Source organism: Corvus hawaiiensis, chromosome 4 (assembly GCF_020740725.1).
Source record: "Corvus hawaiiensis isolate bCorHaw1 chromosome 4, bCorHaw1.pri.cur, whole genome shotgun sequence".
Lineage (NCBI taxonomy): Eukaryota > Metazoa > Chordata > Aves > Passeriformes > Corvidae > Corvus > Corvus hawaiiensis.
In genome coordinates this window covers 32,549,769-32,573,606 of record NC_063216.1, presented here as the reverse complement: position 1 = coordinate 32,573,606, position 23,838 = coordinate 32,549,769, and the positions used below count along the sequence as shown (strand labels likewise).

At 39.5% G+C, this 23,838-nt stretch overlaps 2 protein-coding genes across 5 annotated transcripts in view; both read left to right on the top strand.

The window, feature by feature from the left end:
• The window catches only part of SLC17A8 (solute carrier family 17 member 8), a 29,268-nt gene extending 18,749 nt beyond the window's left edge, over positions 1-10,519 (top strand). Inside the window, exons 10-13 of the mRNA XM_048302469.1 lie at positions 2,257-2,389; positions 3,108-3,218; positions 4,580-4,707; positions 5,323-10,519. Coding sequence (XP_048158426.1) covers positions 2,257-2,389; positions 3,108-3,218; positions 4,580-4,707; positions 5,323-5,661 — 711 coding nt within the window. The 3' untranslated portion in view covers positions 5,662-10,519. The remainder of the gene's footprint in view (positions 1-2,256; positions 2,390-3,107; positions 3,219-4,579; positions 4,708-5,322) is intronic.
• Positions 10,520-23,638: 13,119 nt separating this feature from the next.
• Positions 23,639-23,838, top strand: part of NR1H4 (nuclear receptor subfamily 1 group H member 4) — a 37,235-nt gene continuing 37,035 nt past the window's right edge. For 2 of the 4 annotated variants that reach the window (XM_048302431.1, XM_048302427.1), the window contains exon 1: positions 23,646-23,790. The gene's annotated coding sequence lies outside the window, so the exon portion shown is untranslated. Of the gene's footprint in view, positions 23,791-23,838 lie in introns of all 4 variants that reach the window. The other 2 variants (XM_048302433.1, XM_048302428.1) reach the window with 2 other exon arrangements.

The window sequence follows — 23,838 nt, the reverse complement described above, 5'->3', positions numbered from 1 at the left end:
GGGCATCAAATTATTAGAAAAAAGGAAGAATGGAGAAGTTATTTTGGGAAATAGTTAATTAAAAGCCACCACTTACCATGAAAAACCACAAAGTAAGTAAGTAAATAGAAATGCACATTTTGTTTGGTGTTGACTGTTTAGCATTTCACCAGGTAATTTTTATCCTCTTCTTGATTTTTGTGACTTTTCATTAGCAATGAAGATAAAATTTTTTATAGATTTATATTCCCTGCCACCGCCATTTCATTCAAATCCAAATAGTTGCGCTCCCTCTTTGGAGCATGAATGAGGAATACAGGATAATTTTTTCAGAAAAGTTTTAAAACCCCTTTCCTTTAGCATACATACTTGTTACGTGGTAATTATTTTCAAGCAAGTCTAAGGCCGATAACAAAGAACATAATTATTTATTCTGGGAGCACTGTGTGCCCAGGTTCTGCAAGAGTAGCAGTGGTTATGGCATGGTAGCAATGGCACTCTAAATGGCCAAGTCAGCATGGAGATGAATATTAAACAAAATGACGTGTGTTTATTCTGGGCTGCTTTTCATTAATGCTAGAGTTGCATCTCTGTGAACCTCACTAATTTAAAACCAGTGTAAAACCCACTGTCAATGTAATGAGGTTGCACACCCCAGAAAGTAAACTCAAACTTCTCACTAAAGTACTGCTTCACAGAAAAGCTTCTCGAAGATGACATACTGACTGATCACTAAAGCTCTACCTCAGGGGTCATACTGAGTCTGGTCCTGTTTGACATCTTCATTAATGACCTGGATGATGCAGGAGAGTGTACCCTCAGCAGGTTTGCAGATGGCACAAAACTAGCAGCAGTGGCTGATACACTACAGGGTTGTGCTGCTGTACAGAGGAACCCTGGCAGGCTGGAGAAGTGGGCTGACAGGAGCCTCATAAGGAAATGTGTAAACAAGGGAAAGTGTAGAGTTCTGCACCTGGGGAGGAGCAAGCCCATGCACTGGTACGTGTTGGGATTTGCCCATCTGGAAAGCAGCTTAGCAGAAAAGAACTGGGGGTCCTGCTGGACACCAGGCTGGACATGAGCCAGCAGTGTGTCCTTGCACTAAAGACTAATGGTGCCCTGGGCTGTGTTATGCAAAGGCCAGCAGGTAAAAGGAGGTGATCTTTCCCCTCTACACAGCACTGGTGAGGGCACACCTCAAGTACTGTGTCCAGTTCTGAGCTCCACAGTAAAAGAGAGACATGGACATACTGGACAGAGTCCAATAAATGGCCATGAAAGTGAGTAAGGAATGGAAATATTTCTCCTATGAGGAAAGGCTGAGAGAGCTGGGACTGTTTAGCCTGGAGAAGAGAAGGCTCAGCAGGGTTCTCATCCATATGTACAAATATCTGAAGGGACAGTGTAAAGGAGATGAAAATAGGCTCTTTTCAGTGGTGCCTTGGGCACAAACTGAAACACGGGAGGTTCATTCTGAACATGAGGAAACACTTTTTTACTATTAGAATGACTGTATACTAGAACAGGTTCCCCAGAATGGTGTGGAATCTCCATCCTCAGAGATATACAGAAGCTGTATGGACACATTTCTGGGCAACCTTCTCTAGGTGATCCAGCTTGAGCAGAAGGAAGCTCCTTCCAACCTCAGCCATTCTGGGATTATGGGTTTCTGTGAAAATGAAAAGAAGATGACCATCAGTTTGTAGGCTGTAATCCCACAAGAATAAAAATAAATCCATTTCTTTACATATAAGCTTATTTAATAATTTATAATTATATAATAGTGTCAAGTTTTATGCTGTATGATCTTCAGTCCGTATGCAAATGTGCAGGTTCTTCCTTCCTTTACACAGAGGCAGGTAACAGGGATAGATCTGTTATTCAGGAAGGAGCTTCTTGAGAACATAAATAACAAAAATATATAAAAGCAGTTGAAAACCAAGATAGAGCACTCCAATATCAGGACACATCAGACAGGCCTTTGTGATGTCTATGGCAGAATTTAATATAAAGTCTTCAGTGCAGCTCTTTAGAGTAACCATGAGTACTAGGGATATTGCATGGCATTTCTAAGGTGAAATTCTCACTTGTGCTCTGGTTTCTCCTCCTGGACCACAAAGAGATGTTTCTTCCCTCACCCAGTTTTGAGCATCTGCTCTAATCAGATAAAGCGTCTAATGCAGAAGAAAAGAGGTGAAGAAATGTTATGGTTCCTGTTCTCTTGCCCCTAAATCTTGAAGAGGAAATGATAGTAAGCACTCATTTGTCTAATTGCAGGTTGGCCTTTTGTCAGCAGTTCCTCACATGGTCATGACGATCATTGTGCCCATCGGAGGGCAATTAGCTGACTTCTTACGGAGCAGGAAGATCTTAACCACTACCACTGTAAGGAAGGTCATGAACTGTGGAGGTACTACTGGATTCTGAAAATATGACATTCAATTGTTTGCTGCAGTTGATCCAAGCATCATGGTTTAGTCCATGTTTAATTGTAACAAGAGACGATTTACTCAAGATTGCATTTACAGCTGGTTAATCTGAAGTGCTAAAAGCAGAGCTGATGCCTCATGGCATAAATCCTTACTTATATGAGCATGCTTTTAAAAAGGGAGGAGACAAGAAGCCTGGTTAATAATTGAATGGGCAATAGAGTGGTATGATCAAATAGACCCTCATGCTCAGGGATGTCCTGCTGTGTTGCTCGCACACTTGCATGTAAAACTCTCTTTTGCTCTATTTACCAAGGATATCTTGCATCACTACAACCATGAGAAATCAAAGGCATTTTTCTCCTTTCTCTATAATGTTTGTGTGTTTGTGATTTTTTCTGCCTTTTGCACAGAGTCACATTCTTGGTTTTTTCCTCTATTGCTCAGTGAATTGACTTCACCAACTGCTTGGGTCATTTATACAGCAGTGAATGAGGAGAAAAAAATAGTATATTCTCAAACAGCAAATACACAAGTATTTCTGCAAATGCACAAAGCTCCCAAGTATGTTCAAGAATAGCTAAAAGATACAAAAGAATTTTCTCTGATTTTAAGCTGCTATTCTGGATAGTGCTTACTAGTATTTTCATGACCAACAATAATTTAAATGTAATTCATTCTCATGTGTTTCATTTGAAGGCTTTGGGATGGAAGCAACCTTGCTTTTGGTGGTTGGCTATTCTCACACAAAAGGTGTGGCAATTTCCTTTCTGGTGTTAGCAGTAGGCTTCAGCGGCTTTGCAATTTCAGGTAAGAGTTAATCTTATTCCTGCTTTTACTATTCATGACAAAAGTGATGTTATTATCCTGACTGTTTTTAATGTCATAATTTCTATTATGTTTGCTCTTAATGTGGCTACTTATGGGGTGTTCTGTATTTCTTCCCATATCAGAAATAATTTACTTCAGTATCTATGACATGTGTTGCACATGGGACATAAAGATTTAAGAAGAACCTGCTCTTTGTTGACGCCAGTTTACATCAGCTTTCTGCTGTTATTTTCTAATATACTTTTACAGTGTCTGTCACCTTTTCATCCTGTTTAAGCTGTGTCTCTAAAACGAGAGAGAGAGAGAGGGAGAGAAGGAGGGAAAGAGGGATCGAGAGAGAGAGAGAGAGAGAGAATTACTCTGCAATGAATAGTTGCACAAGGGCTATCAGTTGCAATCCTGCCCCCAGCCCTAGCATCTGGTTTCTGCTTTCTGTGTTAGCCCTCCCTCTGTTGCATCCTACATCCAGCCCTTCTCCAGAAGAGTTGTTTCTTTCATGGGTATCATCCACGTTTTGTAGTCTCGGGCTGCTTTGTAGCACCATCAGTACCAGCATGACTGAAAAAAACCCCTTTTGTTACAAAGAGTGAAGATTTTGTTATGAAAATTGAAGATCTTCCAAGAAGACTGCCAATAACATGGGTCTATTGAACAAAATTGACCAGCAAAATAACTACTGATCCTCATTTGTTTCAGGATTCTACAGATGGGAAGTGGTTTTGCTGCTCAGTTACAGGTCCTTTCATAGCTGGCCATTTCTATCAATCAATTTTTATTGCAGGATTTTCCCAGTAGTCTACTTCTTACTTAGTTTATTACCATGCACTTGGAATTCATTGTCACTTCTTGTGATCAACTACAGTTAATATGACTAATTTTCATTACCTAAGGAATGGTAATTATCTGAGCTGATATTTAGCATTTGTTTTTATTTCTTAATAAAATATGTACTCAGAAGACACACTACAGTAAGGGTACTTATTTTTCCTACTGGTTTATATTCTATTTTTTTATCATGTTGTTAAACTGCTACTTAAACCACTGAAATAAATGAATGAAAAAACTCTACTGTGTAAGTAAAAAGAAGACTACTTTGAGGCATTGTTTCCTTAATTAAAAATATTTTCCAAGTGCACTGCTTCAGTATGAGAAAATGGAAAGTACAGACACTTTAAATAGAGCCAAACTAAACTTTATTTTCTGTACAACATAATCTTCAGAGGTGTAATAGGAACGTTGATACCCTTTTCAGGCTGCTTCAGCCAGAATGGCTGTAGAAAGCCCTGTTGGCCTGGTAGTGCAGTGCTGTATAGCTGACCATTGTCTCTCATTTTTTGTAGGATTCAATGTGAATCACTTGGACATAGCCCCTCGTTATGCCAGCATTCTGATGGGCATCTCCAATGGTGTGGGGACGCTGTCGGGAATGGTGTGCCCACTCATTGTTGGTGCAATGACAAAACATAAGGTAATATTTCTCCATGTTTTCTAGGAAAAGGGTTAGGTAATGCAACAAAAGTTAATGCATTTCAAAGATTCCTGGGGATTCCATTTCATCATTGGTCTCTGTTTGTCTTAAACATGCACTTTTTAATACTACCTTGGCCTGATTCTCAGCTATTATAAACGAAATATCTGTGCAGGGAGGTTTTGTTTTATACCACCTGAGCCTGAGTCTCTGCAATATCTCCATATAACTGTGCAATGCTTATATGACTTGGAAAACTCCTCTACAATGCATCCATACCCCCATGGTAGGGTTCCTAAGCAATCATTGATCTACAATAGTATTTATGTAGTTAGAGAAATCCCTGCATTTCCAACTCCATTAATATTTCATGTGCAAGAGAGAAACTTCACTGTGAGGAAAGATCCCAACAAAGAAACCCAAGTTTTATTATATTTGCTGTAGTTATAAAAATAAAAAAAGTCTTTTCAATGATTCTTATAAATTGTTCAGTCTTCAGCATCAGGAATCAAACAGTGATCATGGTCATTCCTCAATATATGCTAATCCATGCTAATTCAGAGAGTAGTATTTCTTATTACTGGAAATTTAATGAGACCTGCACCATTCTTTCAGACCCGTGAAGAATGGCAGAACGTCTTTCTGATCGCAGCCCTGGTGCACTACAGTGGTGTGATATTCTACGCTATCTTTGCTTCTGGGGAGAAGCAGGAGTGGGCTGACCCCGAAAACCTCAGCGAAGAGAAATGTGGCATAATTGATCAGGACGAACTGGCTGAAGAAACAGAGATGAACAATGAAACTTTTGTAAGTCCAAAGAAAACATACGGTGCTACCAATCAAAATAGTGAAGTACAGAGAAGGGAATGGAGGAAGCAAAAGCAAGTAACTCAAGACATGGAGGAACAGACTTCTTACCATTATGAAAATGGAAATTTTCAAGATTTGTCTTAATACTCGAAACTGTAAGATTTGTATAGCAGCTATTCCCATGACTCCTTCTGCCTAGCTGCCCCAAATCATCAAGTATCCATATTTATTGTCGTATTCAATTATGTAACATCTGGCCACATGACTAGATTTGAGGGGTGATAGTTCCCTCGTAATGGTGTGTAAGAGGGCTAACGGCAATGGAACTGGGATAAGTGATCCTAGATCCTCTCCCAGCCATTTTATCACCTTGGGAGAGTTTCTGTGACAGTTAGATGACCAGCCCTGGCAGGCCTCCTGCCTGATGCAAGCTGTAGGACTGACTGTAGGAGCAAGGAGTTCCCTCATTTAAACAGAGAAAGGACAAGTGATATCAGATGGTGTATCCACAGTGTAATCCCTGGGTCTCCAGTGGTGTCACAGTCTGTAGTGAGCAGCCCTGCTTTGCCTTTTAAGGATTCCTGTAGGGTGGCATTTGAACTGCTTAATCCATGCCAAACCACAAGCTCATGCTAAAAGATCAGAGCAGAGGGAAAAGCAGATTTATGACAGTAGGCTGTAATTAATTACTAATGGCCACTCAACAAGGGGAAGAGGAACATGTAGTAGAGGTGACATAGGATTGCTTCAACAGTTCCTACAAATTGATTGACAGATATCTTTATATGTGCAGTCCACAGAGTATGGATAAGACAATGAAATGGATATTTGTAAAATTTCTCCCTCTCCAAAATTTCTCCCCCTAAGGTTTTGTGCTGGCATGAAATAATTTTGAATACAAAATCATCGTTAGTGATGCAATACTATTAATCCTTATGAAAGGAAATCTTAGCCCTGTTTTGATTAGAATTCTCACTCAATTCATTATTGTGAAGTAATTTGAATATATTTTTCTAGTATTATACTGATAGAGCTCCTGGTCTCGACACAAGAGTCCTCATTTAGGTGACCAAGCTAACTTACAGGAGTAAAGTCTTTAGTTCTGGATCTGTAACTTTTCAATGCCTCAGTCTTGTTCTTGCTGTGAATGAAGCACTGTACCATTTGAGAGTTAACAGGGTACCTATGTATAAAAGTAATTCTCCTCTGCCATTGGTATATATTTGACAGTATAAAGTGGCTTTAGCCTTTTTCTACCATTTTTAGAATCAGCCAGTGGAGCATGCTGTATCATCTCAAACAGTTACCTGCAACTCAGACACTCATTGTGGCATTAATACTCTTTTCAGAATGGATAATTTCAGTAAGCTGTGATTTAATTTGTCTCTCATTATGACTACTGCCTCATTAAACTCAAGTGAAAGCTATCTTGTCTAGCCTAGGCTGTGCTTTGTGATGTTTCAGTGTTACTGATCTCATGTACCATATGCAGCCACTGTGATGCACATGAGATTTGAACATTTCTCAGATGCATTTTGCTGTTATACTGAAGCACAATTGAATAGCATGAGAGCAATTACACTTGTACATTCATTTGAATCCATGGATGATTCATCTTCCCCACAAACAAGTATATTGGGAAGTTAGCTAATTCTCTGTTCATGTCTCTTGTTTCTCTTCTACTCAGCAAAATCCAATCTGCAACTGTATATAAATAAGAAGGAAAGTGAGTTGAATGGATACATGCCTAATTTGACTACAGTGAAGACTTTTAATTGGTATGAGCAGATAATTTAATGAAAGGGGTAGTTTTATGGTACAGCTCAACCCTGCTTTATAAAACATCAATTTATTAATCAGCTACTCCAAAAAAATCTTGTCACTTTATTGTGTTAAGTCAGAGAAGAATTTTTTTTTAAAATTCAAAACTTCAGTTTAGACTGGACTTGCTTATTTCACTACTGATATTTAGGCATAATAGGTATAAGAAAATACCTTATTTCTTGCAGGTTATAGTCAGCATTTGCAGATTTAATTGGCAGGAGCTTGGGTCAAATGTTCTCATCAGTCTATCACAATAGCAGGACCAGCTGCTGTCAAACTATTTTGCAACATCCACCACAATTTACAAAAGAATGAGGGCCACTGCTTTGCCTATGTGTAAAGCAAACAGCTTCTTCCTCCCTCTCCAGTAATGTAGTATTCATATAGTTGCTACAGGATGTCCAATAGAGGAAACCATATTATGAAAGGATTTAATGTAAGAATCTGTGTAAGTATAATCTGATGGAGAAAAGAGAAGATCAGACAATGTATTATTCTAGAAACAGTAACATTTGCTTAGAAGCAGCATCACCTTTCCAGTAATGATGAAGGGTAACTTTCCTGTCATTAAGAGGAACATAAAGGAAGAAAATGTTGTTATGACAAAGAGCTACAAACATCCCAACAGTTTGGGAAATAGCCAACTGGCCCATGAGAGCTCAGTTGCCCATCTGGTGAGTGTAGCTGCTATTTTTTTACTGTTGCAGATGTGTCACAGCTGTCACAAGTGACAAGCCACAGCTCGGTTTAGCAGGATCATTTTGTATCCCCAAACAGACTGCACTGATTTAGTTCAGTGGAAGTTTGACTTCAATGGACATTTGAGCATTATTTAATACCCTGAAAGAAATGGCTTAAAAACATCTGGACAAGCTTTTGCATTTAAAATACCCCTTTCTTTCTTTTCTAAATTTAACTGTTTCCACTAACCCAATATATCAATCCTTACCAGTTCAAGTGACATACATGCCACAGTGCTTTTCCAGGCACTCACAGTCAGATGTTTGGCTTGTCTTTCTCACTTTCCTTTTCACCTGTTTAAATATTTCAGGTATATTGCATGAAGTGTAAACATCAGCACTAGTTGAAAACTACTTCTTTTTCCTGGAAATCTCTGTACTTAATCAACTCTTTGATTTACACAGTGGCTTCCACAATCCTGTATGACAAAGAATAAAGACAACCTATTGAGAACAAACTGACTTTGTAGCTCCAGTTTTGCTGGATGTTTCTATTTGCAACATGCTCCAATAGAAATTTCTTGTGGAGTCTAAGAAAGTACAGTCACTGAGGGTGTTTCTCCTACAAACTGTCTTCTTAAAATCTGTTAGAACTTGGAACATTTAAACAATATGGGAAATTGGCATATCCCACTCAGACTGCTAAAAAGTCGTGTCTCTAATGGTAGTGGATGTGAATAACTCAAGTGATATTTTCTATGGAGAATAGCTTGATTAAACTTCATTTATCACATTGTTTGAATATTTTTCTGTCCCCGTGTCCAAAATAACTTTTGCATATTTTCATATATGACAGTGCTCATACAAGTCAGAGTTTGATTTGAAAATGGCTTTCTAATTGTAGAAGGAAGTAGAATTTACTTTGCACTGGAATATAGATCTTAAGTAAGCCAGAGGAAGATTCAGCTCTCCGTAAGTTGAAATGGTAGGATAGTCCACAGAACATGAATTCAAGTCTGAGGAGAGAAAAAGCAGTACAGTAAGTCCCAGAAATATGTCGTTCAGTGTTGTTATCTACTGATCTTCCTAAAAAGAAAGCTGTAGCTTTTATTTCTTTGACAGCTTATATTTTTTAGGCACTACTAGCAGAAGTTTAGTGATAATTAATACTTCTCTTATATTGTTGTTAGAGTTAAACCAAATGTTCCTTGTAGTGAGAAAGGACAAATTAATGACAGAAATTATGAAAAATGCACCTGAATAGGAACTTCTCCAGGCAAATAATCACTTAGTCCAAAAGAATGTACAGACTTTGGGGTAAAATATCTAACAAGGGCATCCAGATGTTAACAAAGTGCCAGGAGGAGTCTCATGTGTAACATAATTAACTGATAGCAAGAAGGTAAAAATCAACTTAAATGCAAACTGTGTTAAGGCTTCACATGTATGTTTCCAACTGACTTCTTTTGACAGTTACAGAGATCTGTAAGTTTTGTCATTATTTTAAGAAAAGGTTTGTAAAAACCAAGATTTTTTATCTTATTTTTCTTTTTATTTTATATTGAAGATCTTAATTTTAGACTGCTATTTAATTATTCATATTTTAAGAGAGAGGAGTATTTCTTGTGATTTAAAGAATAGAAAGAGGACTAGAGAAAAAGAGAAAGCAAATTGCAGCCACAAGGCAATGCAGACAGAGGGCTGACGATGGATAAGAAATCAATTTTCAAATCCTGGAAACAGAACTTGGAGTTCTCTAGATTTTTGAGTTAAAAAACTACAGGATGTGCCAAGATCTAATATTCTGCATCATCCTAGGGTCCAGAGAATTCACTCCAGTCTCATGTCAAAGCTTAACTCTCATGAAATCAGCAATAAATGGAGAGATTAAAAACTCCTCATTCTTATGTCTTCCAAATGCTTATGTTGGATTAGATAACACTGCTGGAAAGGTAACACTACTAATACTATTGCAGCTCTGTACGTACATGTAGAAGACAGTCTGACAGGCTCCTTAGTAAAAATGCTTTCAACTACTTACATACTGGTACCAGTTATTTCTCAACTTCCATTTGATAACAGTGTTTAGCTTTGAGAGAAAAAATTGTCCCTTTTTTATCTCAACATTTTTTATTTTTGTGTTTATACTGCTTATCATTTTTACAGTCCTTCTGCATGCAAAATTACATAAGGAAAGAAGGAAATTTATGTAAGAAATGTGGTAAGATTGTACTTCTTTGTGCAGATCTGTAGCATAATAAGAGCCAACACACTTTTTCCACAGAATATTTGGTTATTTTAAGTCTTGATCAAAATAAAAATTTGACCCATTTAATTCGTTGTCCCTTATCCCATGTTGTTGTGTACTTCCCCTCAATTTAATTACTGCACTGGATATCTGCAGCAGCTAACAGACTACACTTGTTTATCTATAATCATATTTATCTGCTCAATAAAGTCAGTGCTCAGACACTTGCTGTACAAACTTTTGACAACTATTTTGCTCCTTGTTTTAGACTTTGTTCTACCTGCATGACAAATTCAGAGCTCCTCTGAATAGGTCATGGCTATTTTGTTAAATATGCGTTTGGAAATCACTGGAACTCATGAAAAATACATCTCCATTGGCTCAGAGTTTTGGTTGCCCAGAGGTGTCCGACAAATCTTTGAAGCACCAACCAGGAAGACAACGACGTTTGTAAACCAGGAAGTATTTTAGTAGCTCCAGTAAAGATACCTCTGCTCTCTGGAGCTGGCAGTCATCACCAAAAACAACATGCCAGGTGCTTTCTCTGAGCTGGGAATAACTGTAATGAACAGCAGAGGAATTAGTGGGAGAAACTTACTGACACAGTGCTTAAGATAAGGGAAAGGGGACTTTCTCTTCTTTTAGGGAAGGGACTTTGATCCCATCTGCTTGTTCCCTGCCCCCTCTCTGGTGTGTAATCAAAAGAAAGATGTCAGCAGGTCCTGAGCGACCCCATTTATTTCTTGGCAATGATCAGTTGTATAGTTTGTGCTGGTACAAATCTGCAGGGGGCTGGAAGTGGCTTATGGGCCCTTACTGATGTATGTTGGGTGAGGGGGAAATCATAGTACTAACATGAAACTTGAATTTAGATGTGAAAGAGATTAACATTAAGGACAAAGAGGTGAAAGACAATCAGTGTGAATGGATGTAATGTTACTTCTATGGAATAATGCTGCTGTGTGGGGCAGACACGGGCAACTGGGAGTAACCCCAGCAGGTAGGTTTTCCCTCAGCAAGGGAGTGTAATGGAATTACCTCTCCTGCACTGTTCACTTCCCATTTCCCAGTGCCCCATACTGGCTGCAGGTTTACCTGTTACAATGCTTGGACAGAGCATTGTAGAAAAGTGCTGCAGTCACGCCAGACCCATATCTTTACCTTGTATTTTCTTGTTTTCATGAGTGGCTTCCCCTGACCCTTGCTAACTGATGGAATGGTGTACAAGACACCAGGGCAACCCAAAGTCAAAATCAGCAAGGGTTTACTTTTTAGCGTATTCCTTATTTTATTTTAATTTTTTATTTTTGCTAGGAAGTGGCAAATTTTGTGCTAAGGTTCCTGGCAGCAGCAGCTGGATCCATGGGTCCATGGTGGGCAGCTGAAATGTTACCCTGGCTGGCCAAAGGTCAAGGCCATGCTGGCCTGTCCTGTTCCCTCTGCTCTGCCAGAGCACACAGCAAACTGTCACGCTTGTAGGGGTCTGAAGGGCAAAGCTGCTGACAAAGCACTCAGGATCTCTGTCCCCTACCCTTGTTGGTTGCCTGGGTACAGGAACTGTAAGACCTGAGAAACACCTGGTGTTTCCAAGTAAGTTTTGGCATTCCTCATACGCAATCTTATTCCCAAGGAACAACCTCTATTGCAATTTCATGGAAAACTGTGAGCAGATTAAAATGCCCCTTGTCAACTGGCATCTTCTGCTGCTGTATTTACCTGGGACGAGGAGTAGCCCCACATCGAATTCCTTCTCTGTCCCAAGATGTATTCCAAGCCAGGAGTCCATTATGCATCAGTGCTCCCAGTCCAACCCTCCTTCACTGCCCTTAAGCTGTACCTTTGGTAAATGCCCCCCTCTTGCCCCCTTCTTCTTCCCCAGAGCAGTGGTAGGTGCCACAGCCTGGGAAACATTCAAGGTCAGGGTAAATTGGGCTCTGAGAAACCTGGTCTAGTTGAACATGTCCTGGCTCATAGCAGGGGGTTGGACTACATTACCTTTAAAAGGTGCATTCCAACCCAAACTATTCTATGATTCTATGATTCTTGGGCAATTTTATGTCTTTCAGAGAAGATACGGTGCTGACTCATGCTGACTCAGTTATTGGGAAATACTTACCTCAAAAGAATCTGCCTCTTCAAAAAGGCAAATAGAAGAAGTTGGCTAGCAGGTTGTTCTCTGCTTGTGTCAATGGCTGGAATTGGTTTCAGAGGACACAGACACATATTAATTAGAAAAAAAAAAATCACAGGATGTTTTCTTGAGCCATCAAATTGCTGCAAGACCTGAAGGTCAGCAAGACCTCCAGCCCAACACACCACAAATGCAGATTTCCTCATCAGGAACACCTTGTATAAACCCTACTAGGACAAAAGGCATTTCCTTCAGTAATATTTTCATTAGTGCTTCTCCCAAGAAACTATGAAATATCTAAGGAGGAACAACTAAAGTCCACCAAACTTGTGTAGAGTTTGAGTTTCCATACCTGGTGTTCTCTCCAAATTGTGGGTAGGCTTAACATTTTAATTTTAATGCTACATTTTCTTTGGAGAGATAGATTTCTGCAGCAAGCGTCTTAGTGAAAGATGCCCAGGTCAATTTGGCTACTCCACAGGGCTATTTCTCCCCAGCTGCAGGACTTGAATTTCCCTTTGTTGAAGTTCATAGGATTCCTGTCAGGCCATTTCTACAACGTATCAAGGTCCCTCTGAGTGGCAGCATGATGAGCTGCCAAGCACTCCTGCCACTTTTGCATCATCTGCAAAGCTGTTGAGGATGTGCTCTGAAATTCACCCCTGGGATATACTACAAATCACTGCCTCTAGCTGGGTTTCATGCTGCTGATCCCAAACCTTTGAGACAGTTTAGCCAGTTTCAAATTAAATTCACTTCATACTTATCTAGTATGTGCTTTATGATTTTGTCAATGAAGACAGTGCTGAAAGCCTTGTTAAGTTCAAGCTCTGCCCTTATTCACTGAGCCTGTCTTCTTCTTGAGGAAGGCTATCTGGTTCCTTCCCTTCTTAAAGACCAGTGTGATGTTTGATTTTTTCCCAGTTATCAGGAATCTCTCCCAGTAGTTATGACCCTTCAAAGGCAATTGGAAGTGACCTTACAGTGGCATCAGCAGCTCCCTCAACACTCCTAGTCCATCAGGACCCATAGACCTGTGCATGTCCAGTCTGTGTAGATGCTCCTTAAACTGCTTCTACTCTATGGAGGGCAAGTCTTTCTTGTTCCGGACTTTTACACAGGTACCTGAAATTCCTGGAGGCTGCTCTTATCAGCGAAGACTGGGGCAAAGGCAGCATCATATACCTTGGCTTTCTCTATGTTTATCAGCTTGTCCCCTGTCCCATTCAGCAGCAAGCCCAAATTTTCCCTAATTTTCCTTCTGCTGCTGATACACCTGTAGAAGTCTCTCTTGTTGCCTTTCCCATCTCTTGCCATATGCAATGGGGTGGTTTAACTTTCCTAAAACTGTCTCTGCAAGCTTTGCATGCTCTGTATTCCTCCTGGACCATGTAACACTGCTTCTGCCACTTCTATGCTGCTTTTCTATGTTTGATTTTAGTTAGAAACTCCTTGTTCATCCATGCGGGCCACCTGATGACTTTGCTTGATTTGTGCTTTATGGATGGATTGTTTTTTAACTTGGAGGAGGTGATTTTTGAATGATAACCAGCTCTTCTGGACCTCTCTTCTCTCCAGAGCCATATCCCATGATATTCTTCCAAATAATTCCTCAACATGCTGACATATGCAGAGTTATGATCCACCATCTAAAGACAAAGAATGGAGACACCCCAAATTTTTAATTAATTTCTAAAACTCTGGACTGGGAAGTAGATTGCTAAAATACTGTTGAATTGTGAAATTAAGTGGAGGGATCAAGCATAGGTACAGGAAAAGAGTGCTTTTCCATACCTCAGTTATTGCCTTGAAATAATCCAAGGTTAAAGGCAGTCAAGGTCTCATTTCATTTTAGCACCTGCTGGCTGACAGTCCAATTAGAAAAATCTTATGTCTCTGCCCACTTTTACTGGTAATCTCAAAAAACTGTATTCTGGCAATTATGGATCAAGATTTTCCACCTGAAGAAGCAAGGAGCAGTATATTAACAGAACAGAGATTTATTACGCTCAAGAAGCCTAAAATATCTGGTTAATTACTGGAAAAAAATGATGATATCCCAAACAAGATTTTATCAGCTTCTTTGCAATACAGTCCATTTTACTGGCAGGCTGTTCAAAGGTTTCTATTGCAACTCATATTTAGGAGAGTTACATAAAACTTGATGTAGGAATAAGTGACAAAGGTTTTGTTTATTTCATATTATTATCTGTTGACTTTAAAAGACCTAGGTAACAAGACAAGTTAAGCAACAAGTCAATGATTAAACGGATAAAATGAGTATCAGCTCTGCTAGTTTAAAAAGGTATTTAGAAAGTATGAAGATAAAAAAACAGTTCTCTGAGTTGTAAGAAATTTGAAGTACTAAAATTTTTTCTGTTCTGCTTATTTAAAGCCTCTGACATTTATTAATTATCCTCTTTCTCAGGCAATTAATTTTTGTATAATTTTAAATGCTTCAGGAGAGGCATCTTTTTGGCAAATTCCAGTTTTAGAACAACTTTACAATACAGAAAGGTTATGCTTTGCCAGTTTTCCAAAAAGATTTAAGACTTGATGTTTCTTCAGAGCAAATATTTTTGACTATAGACAGTATCATGCTGTAGCAGTGACATAAAGGTCTTGCATAGGTTAAGGTTATAGTTCATCACCTATTTCAACAGCAGTTCTGTCACTGGGAAAATAGCAGTTCCCTCACATTTTCTAACTTTGACTTACATCCCTTGGACTAAATTAAAAGTAGTAAGAGCTAGGTATATTCTTCCTTTGCTCTCTCTGAAATGAACTGGATGTAGAGGAAAAAGAATGCAGTTCCAGATTGACATCACATATCCAGGAGAAAATTGTTTTCTGTTTTGAAAAACTAATGTTGCTACATGCATTTTTTTTCCGCCTCTATTAATCTTTTATTTGGCAGCATGCATGTATAGTGACTGCACATTAGCGAGACACAATCTGGAACAGAATCATCTGCTGGTATTTGGGTAATTTTCATGCATACAGGAAGGAACCCCTTTTGTTGTTGTGTTTACATGAGGATGACTTTCTGGAGGTATACGTTACATACTGGAAGTAATCAGTTTATTAATATTAGAACAGGATTAGTCACATCTAATAATCACACTGTTGTTCCAATATTTGGTACCTTTGATATTTCCATCATCTTATGCTGCTGAGTTTATCAGCAGTAGCTGTTATGGGAAAAGTCTACTGGAAAGAGAATAGGGCGTGACTTTTGCCCCTCTTGTTGGTGACGTTAATTTAATCACATGTAGAGATTCTGTTTCCTTTAGTAGAAATAGTAGAACTAACAGCACTTACATATAGACACATATGTGCTTCACCCCCAAAAAAATTCATGGGTAATTTTGCTGCAGCTAAGACTTAGCTGTAGTCCTCATGACAACCAGAATAGCATCTCTCATTATTGGTGCTGTCTCATTTTAATTTTTCACTCAAATTTAATAGATCAGAAACTGGAGCTGTATTCTCCATACTACATGGTGGCTGGTTTGTGTGGCCTGGGGATGTTTTTGTTAAGCAGTTCTGTACATCAAAGAGGTTGGTAGAAGGGCTCCTGATTACTACTGGAGCCCAGTTCTTTGCCAGTTCCTGCCAGACAAAAGAGTTAACACCTCGATCCACCAACTTCTCTGAAGAACTTCCTAGGTGGTACTTCTGTAATGATAGCACCTTCCTTTCCCCATTTGCCACTGTGATAATCAGTTACTATGTTCAAGAAGCACAAATATGGCTGAAATTGGCTGTGATATGTAGGTATGAATCCCACAGGCTTGCACAGAGTTATTCTGCCATGGATTAGCAGCTGAGAAAGGGCCATCTCCTTATGAGCACAGCACATTCTCTGGGTAGGCAACTCCATTGACCAAGGGAAATACAAGTTTTGCTTGAAGGCTTGTAAATTCAGAAAGCAGTAGACACAGTCCCACACTAACTTGATGCAATTTTGAGGAAACCTCAAGGAAAAGGGTAGAAACATCTAATTTGGCTCCATATTTGTGAGGAGCCAGTGTAGAGGGAGAAACAATGGCTTCAGTTGCTGAGTAGGTGAGCTGCCATGCTTTGAATTGACTTTTTTTCCCTTTTCCTCATAAATTGTCTTATCCTACCTGCCTATTTAAAGAAACAGTTAATTGCCTAAAATTCCTGGATTTGTAAGATTCCCTCCCTTGTGAAAGTTTTGCAGGAGGGGGTCACAAAAGATGAGAAACAGAACTAGCTAAACTTCCCATGCATGCAATCTACTCTAGATAACCTGGTTTTGTTACATGTTTTGTGTTTTGGGATGAGATGGGGAGATAAAAGACACCAGCCAAGTGAGATTTGACGTAAATAAGGGATCTGCCAATGCAAATGATCCCATATTTTGGGATGAGACCCAATTTTGGACAAAAATGGTATTCAGATTAGATATTGATAAATGAAGCTTTTGTTCAGATTGAGCCCAAGCTAATACTGGTATGAGATAAGTAACCTCTCCATTTCCTGATATGCATTATTTAAATTTAATAAACTTTATACCGTATTTAGTTTCTTTCTTCTAAAAAGGGAAGCAATTTGTTTTCAGAATGCAATGATGTCAACCGAAGATTAGGAAAGAAAGGAAAATAAACTAATTCCTCCAAGACCTATTGTTCAATATCCCTTTAATTTTCCCTTCAATGACCACACTTTTCCTTGACCTCCAATTCCCTTTCTTTCCTCAGTACCAACTCTTTACTAGGTGGAAACTAAAAGGATGATCAGATTGACCTGGGCCCTGGTACATGAAACCGTTTTTCTGAGTTTGGAAATAACTCAGCTATATCCAGGTCCTAATATTATCTGATTTCCAGCTCCTTTCATCTCTTCTTAGCTGGGTGGAGTCTTAAATACTCTTCAGCTAAACTTGTGACATGTCTTAGTATTTTCTGTGCAAGTTGGATGTTGAAGGTCTAGTTCTGCTGCTACTCCTCTTGCCTGCCACAAGTGATCATAACCATGTTCATCATTTGTCTAAATTCTGTTAGGGAACAAGGAAGAGTCAACAAAGCTTTGAGAGCTGCCCTTCATTAGGGTCCTGAGGCACTAAAAGGCTTTAAAAGGCCTGATCAGCCTCATCTGGAGCCTCCAACATGCCTTGCCTGGGTGTTGAGGATGCTGTTTAAGCTCAAGCCTGGCCTTCTAACCCTGGTTTGTGATAAGCTTGTGGAAGTGTGTTTGGTATTGTCCTGTCATCTCCTGGCTCATGAGTGGATTTTTCCCCAGATGGACTGCAGGTGTTAAACTGTAGCCTGCATTATCTCCTGTCTCTGCTCTGCCTCCTGGAAGGACCTTGGGCTGATGCTGCAAGCAGTGTGTCTCCAGGCCTCCATCTGGCCCTACCTCTTCCTGCTGCTCTTGGTTGATACCTGGATAGCCCCTCATCCTCATTTACCATGTTCCCTCCCCTGGGCCTGTTGCTGTCAGCACCCTGGCTCCTCAGGTACTGTGGAGCTATCCTTAGCTCCAGTTTTATCCCCTCATGGAACAGAACCACTCCTGCTCCTTCCTGATGTATGAGTGTCTGCCTTGCTGAAGGAAGAAGGCAGCTTCTCCCAAACTGAGCACTGCATTATTACTTGTAGTGGAATCTGACGTTCCCTTTTCTCTTGGATATGAAGAAAGATGTAATGAGATCTCCATCAGCTGCTGAGTGTGCAATATTCCCATTTTTCCCTGGTTATCATGGACTTCTTGAGATAGGATGGGGAGATTCCCCCAGGCTTTGCCCTCGGTACCTGTTGGGCATCTGATGCTGGCTCTGCAGCCCTCTCTCTCAATGAATAATGAGAGCAGTCATCTGCCTGCAATGCTTCAAGGCATGGTAGAGCCTCCTCTAGAACAATAAATGATAGAACTGAGGGTTTAAGAGGTTAACAGTGACTCTGGCTTGCCAGATAGTGTTAGCAGAACTCCTCCTGCACCTCCAATGATTTACACTGTCCATTCATATGACATCTAGTCTACGTTTCCTCTCCCATCCAGAAAGAAATGGTTTCTTGCTAGCTACTGAACTGGTTCTTTTAAACATCTCTTTTTCCTTGACACTATACAAAGGATGAGAAAAAAGTAGAGGTTTAAAAGTTTGCAGAATGAATTTACTTAGACTGATTATTTTAACAATTCAAAAACTCATCTAAAAATATCCTAATATTTATTTATTAATAATACTTCACTTGTCACCTTTGACATTTAGTTTAAAAGAACTACTTATTAATGAAAGGACAGTGCTGTCATTTACTGGAATAGATCAACATTTCTTTATAATTTTATCTCTCCAAATATTTACATAAATGAAGGCTAACCCTTATTGAACTCAACACTACCACACTGTAAAACATCAAAATGTCAAGAGAAAAAATTGTTAGACTAGAGTATATATTTAGTGCAAGGCCTCTAGAAGAACTTCTTATCAGCTAATACTGTCCCAACATGTTTAATTTAAAGCTGTGATTTCTTTAGGAACTTGTAAACTTGTAACCTCTAGCAGGGGGTAGGGGTGGGGAAGAACATGTAATATCAGTGTCTCAATTAAAATTTAAAATAATAAGAGATAATCTAATGTGGAATATCAGAACTTATTCATAGAAAAACACATCCTAAATTTCAATTAAGTCAGCTGGAGGGAAGTAGACCAAGTTTCCCCTACTGAAACTTAGCTTTTGATGCTGTAGCTGATGCCACGTATACTCAGCTCTCCTCTTGCACCCAGGCAGCCATAAGATGGTATCTTACATATATGCTCTTGCTAGACCATGCTGGCTAACAATTAACTGCCTGCCACCAGGGAGGAATTCCCCCTCATCAGACAGATTGTTCTGTGGTCATTTTACCCTTCATGACATTCCACTTAAAATATGTGAGTGACAAAGATTATTTCATCAGGGCGAAATATAAGATTATTGAATAAATTTTGCCCTGCTCAGAAACTGAATAATCAGAGAGCAACTTAAAATGAAGAGGTTCTGATTAATGAAAGACTTATTCAACAAACTAAACTAATCTTAAAAGCAGTTATTCCTCCACTTTTGAAATGCAGGAGGTAAAAAAAAAATTGACAGACACTAGAGTTAACTCACTGAAACTTTGCACCCATTCCTCACCAATTTTTTAACCTGTGCAGAAACAGCCATCTCTATTAAGATTTCTTAATTATCTTTAGATGATAAAATTTATTGTAAGCTTGTTGTAAGCTTGGACATCTTTCCAGAAATGGAAAGCTGAGGGTGTCTGAGAGTAAGAAATGGCTGGTTTGAGGAGACAGACCATGGCCCAAAGTGGTGTAGATGGTGTGTATCATCTGTGTAGCAATAATAAATAAGGGGTGCTGCAGGGATGAAAGAAGAGCTGAGGGTGACTGCTGTTTAGTGGCAACTTTTTATGATCATGTTGTGAGCATTTTCTGAGCTGAAAATGATGCTTTGTACTGAAGCACAGTTTCATTCACATGATCTCTCAGGTGCCTGCAGTACCATTCATTCTGGGAGCTGTGAGAATAGGGAAAAAGAAGTCCTTGAGCACAAGTAGATCTCAGTCAAGATGCATCCCTTGGCCTATGAAACAAACACAGGTGCAAGGTATCTCACTCATTGTGACTGCTGCAAATTGGATCTTTTGTCAGAAATGCCCAGGTGTTTTCAGGGTATTGACAGCTCCAGGTGCCAGTTGGAAATGCTGATTTATCTTTCAGCCAAACCAGATCTACTCCTTCTCGCAATTCCCACCTGCCCCAAGATGTTCCCAAGAATCCTGAGGCCAAGAAGATGTGTTTTCCCACTGGCAAGACAGGAGGTTTCTCCCCTTGAATCATGGGGAACAGAGAAATTAATCCATTGGCAGAGATCTATCTGGCTTTAACTCCTTGTCCTCATCTTCCCTGTGGTAATGACTGTCTAATGCAGGAAGGAGATGGCTTCCAGTTGTGCCAGGGTTGGTTTAGGTTGAATATTAGGAAAACTTTCTTTACCAATAGGGTTGTCAAGCACTGGCACAATCTACCCAGGGAACTGGTTGAGTTCTACTACTCAACTCTGGTTGAGTCACTATCCCTGGAGGTGTTTAGAAGGTGTGTAGATGTGACACTTAAGGACATGGTTTACTGGTGGACTTGGTGGTGCTAGGTTAATGGTTGAACTGAATGACCTTAGAGGTTTTCTTCAACCTGAACGGTTCTACAACTGTCATGTGTACAGTGGTGTTGGAGCTCCAGAAAACTGGCTGTGAGTAGTCAGAAAGCTTTTCAGCTGCTGGAAAATTTTTTCTGAGCACAAAGGAGCAGGTACTGGTCATTTGTGTGTATTATTTTCATAATTTTTTTAATGTGTGATGATGCATTCATCCAGATGTGAAGAGAAGGATATGTTGACGGTGAACGCCCAGCTTACTTTTTCTTCTTTTCCCCCTATCTCTTTCTGTACGAGATTTTTCCCATCCACACTTTTGATGGGAAACTACTTTGTTGCCAGGATTATTTTTGCCTTTCCATGACCCAGGCCATGGAGCTTCCTTGCCAGTGAAAGTGCGGAATAGCAAATATTTCAGTGGAGAAAAGACAGAGTAGCAGGAGGAGGAGCAAACGAGCTACGGCAAACACCCCCATTCTTTCATGGAGTGTGAAGTTAATGAAGTGGTATTTTCTAGGCAGACAGATTTCTAGCTTTGAATGTTCTCTATATCCCTGGCTTTGTTGCTGAACATGTACTTGGACTGGTAATGGCATAAATGTACTGTAGAACACATGCTCTTTGTCACTTACAGAAGTAATGTTACTACTGTCCAGAGAAGCTTCAGGATGTCAGATAATATTCTGAGATTTTAAAAATTATAGAATGCAATGCTATCTTAGGAAAGATATTCCATTTATAAATATCTGTGTTTGAATACTTTCTCATTCTCTTCTCTCCTGAGATGCTGTGTATGTAATCTCCTGAAACACTACAGAAGATATATTTGATTTGCTCTAATTCCTTTCTCTTCAATTCTCATTTGTACATGAACCACAATAAATATGAACACCTGGCTTTAACCAGTAATGCCACATGTCATTGCTACAGGCAGTATTTCCTCTTTTGACCACGTGGATTATTTCTTTGCTGTTTCCAGTAATATCTTGAATGTATCGATTAGTGGACAAAGGACCATTTTGGCACTTGCCTCTTTATTATCATAAGGAAAGAAAAAAATGTTTTAATGCAACAAATGTGTTGGTGAATAGGGGGACTAAATTCCATTTCCTTTGTGCTAAGCTATTTGCTGTCTGACAAACAACATCCACACACAGGAAAATGCTTTTTGGGAAAGAACACTTATTGATAGTTAGTCTCTAGGGACTTCTAAAAAGCAATTTCTCTGTGCCACCAACTACATCAGACCAATGCTGGGGGAAGTTGAAAGATGGAAAAGAGATTTCAGATCCTTGGAACTTGCCAAAAGACAGAAAGCTTCATGAGACATAATGACATTTGTTGGACTTCTTGGCTGCACTTCTGCTTTTTTTCCTATGTGGGACAAAACCCATCACTGGCCTCAGGATGACCAAAGAAATTGGTTTTTTTGGCATGTGTTTTCTAGGCACCACTGGAGTGGACATATAGTGGAAAGTGTCAGATGGGCTGTTGGCATGCTTGGTTGAACAGACCCTCTGTCACCTCTGGGTAGGGTTATTTTGGAAGAATTCCCTTACTTGAAAGTAGTTTGTCAATTTTGCTAAACATGAATTTGTCAAACAGAAACATCATTGTTTACAGAAGTAAGATGGTGTTCAGAGAGTCAGAAATGAGGACTGAGAGAGCCATAGTCTTAAATATACTTATCATATGGCCAGTACCTGCTGGAATGAGCTGTAGGCATTACTCCCTGAAAACAGTAACCCCTTGAGAGTCAGTGTCCAGTGACAGCCTTATAGCATCATTCTCTCACTGTTCTCTTCAGAAATATGTCATACCATGACTGTTTGGCTGGCTACCAGGTGAATTTGCAAGGGACAGAACACATAAAAGGGACTCTTTATTAATAATATTTTTATGAGAAGTATGGAGAATTTATAGAGAATTAGAATTTCTCTGATAAAAGCTTGAGGATGAATATACCTTTTTAAAGTATTATTTTTTTCTCTTAAAATGAGGCAAAGTGAAGGAATTTTATTCTTGGTAATTTTAGGGCCAGCAGATCTCACCTTTCACATAGAAAGGACTGTGTTGGCTGCCCAATGCCTCTCTTTGCTCAAGCAGGAGGCACAGCCTGTTTCTCTGTGTATTCAACCTTGCTCAGACTATGCAAATGCCTAGGGAAGGATAGAGATCATATACTATGTGGCAATCATGAACTCACTTACCATGAGTGATGCTGTCAGTGGTCTCCTCTGACTGAAATTTGTCTCAGTATCACTGCCAGATCAACTCATGCCCACTGGATATGTTTAGCAATGCAAACCCGGGAATTATTATGCTTCCTGTGTAGGTGGGATGTTGAAATAAAATAGCCTCATCCATTCCACTTCATTTTAATTTCCTCTGCAGGGTAAATGGGGATGTAGTAGTTCAAGGTCCCCTTTCTGCCAGTGACAACACATTGGTGTTTTCAGATACAGTGCAGCTCACTCAAGGATGCGGTTTTCAATCTACAGGTACCAGTTTCTTCCCCCTGTGCACAACTAGTGCATGAATCTAATAGATTTAAAATTAGGGGCCTCAGTTTCTTGTCTAAAGCTCTACGCGATGAGCCCAAATCAAAATGGTGCAGTTTTTTAGAGATTCTTGCAGATACAGGAATTAAACTTTAATGTCCTCATGTCCCTGTGATGCTGTAATTTATAGCCTATCTTTCTTCAGTACTCAGTGTAATGGTCAGTCTCACTAGAAAGGGTAAAAAATAACAGAAAGACTTAGAAATCAAGTTTATGTCTCGGAATAACACCTGGGCTCTTTGGATGGGAAAGACAAGGAGGCTGAGAATGTCATAAAAATGTACATGTGCAAGGAAAGGGTTATGATGAGCAACAAGGTGCTATCACCCCACTGTTTGAGTTAACTTCCCCTCTGCACCCGACCAGAGTATTAACAAGCATCTCAAGTCTCTGTGCTGCTGGTCAAGTTGGAATTCACAACATTTTAATACAGCCCATGTTTGGAGAGTTTCGCAAAGAAAGAATTGTTAATGAGTAATCCTTGTCCATTAGGGCACTGAGCCAACAAACGCAAGCTTTGATTCATTGTGTTATCACTACAGGCTTCTGCTAAACATGAAAGCAAAACAAAACAAAAATGTTCCTATATGAGAATCATTAGGATACTGAACTGAGCACAGAACTGTCTTACATCCTGCCATCTGCAGTCTTCCAGAAAAGAACAGTAAGTAATAATTCCTTAAACTGATAGTTCTTGCTGTTATGTAGCATA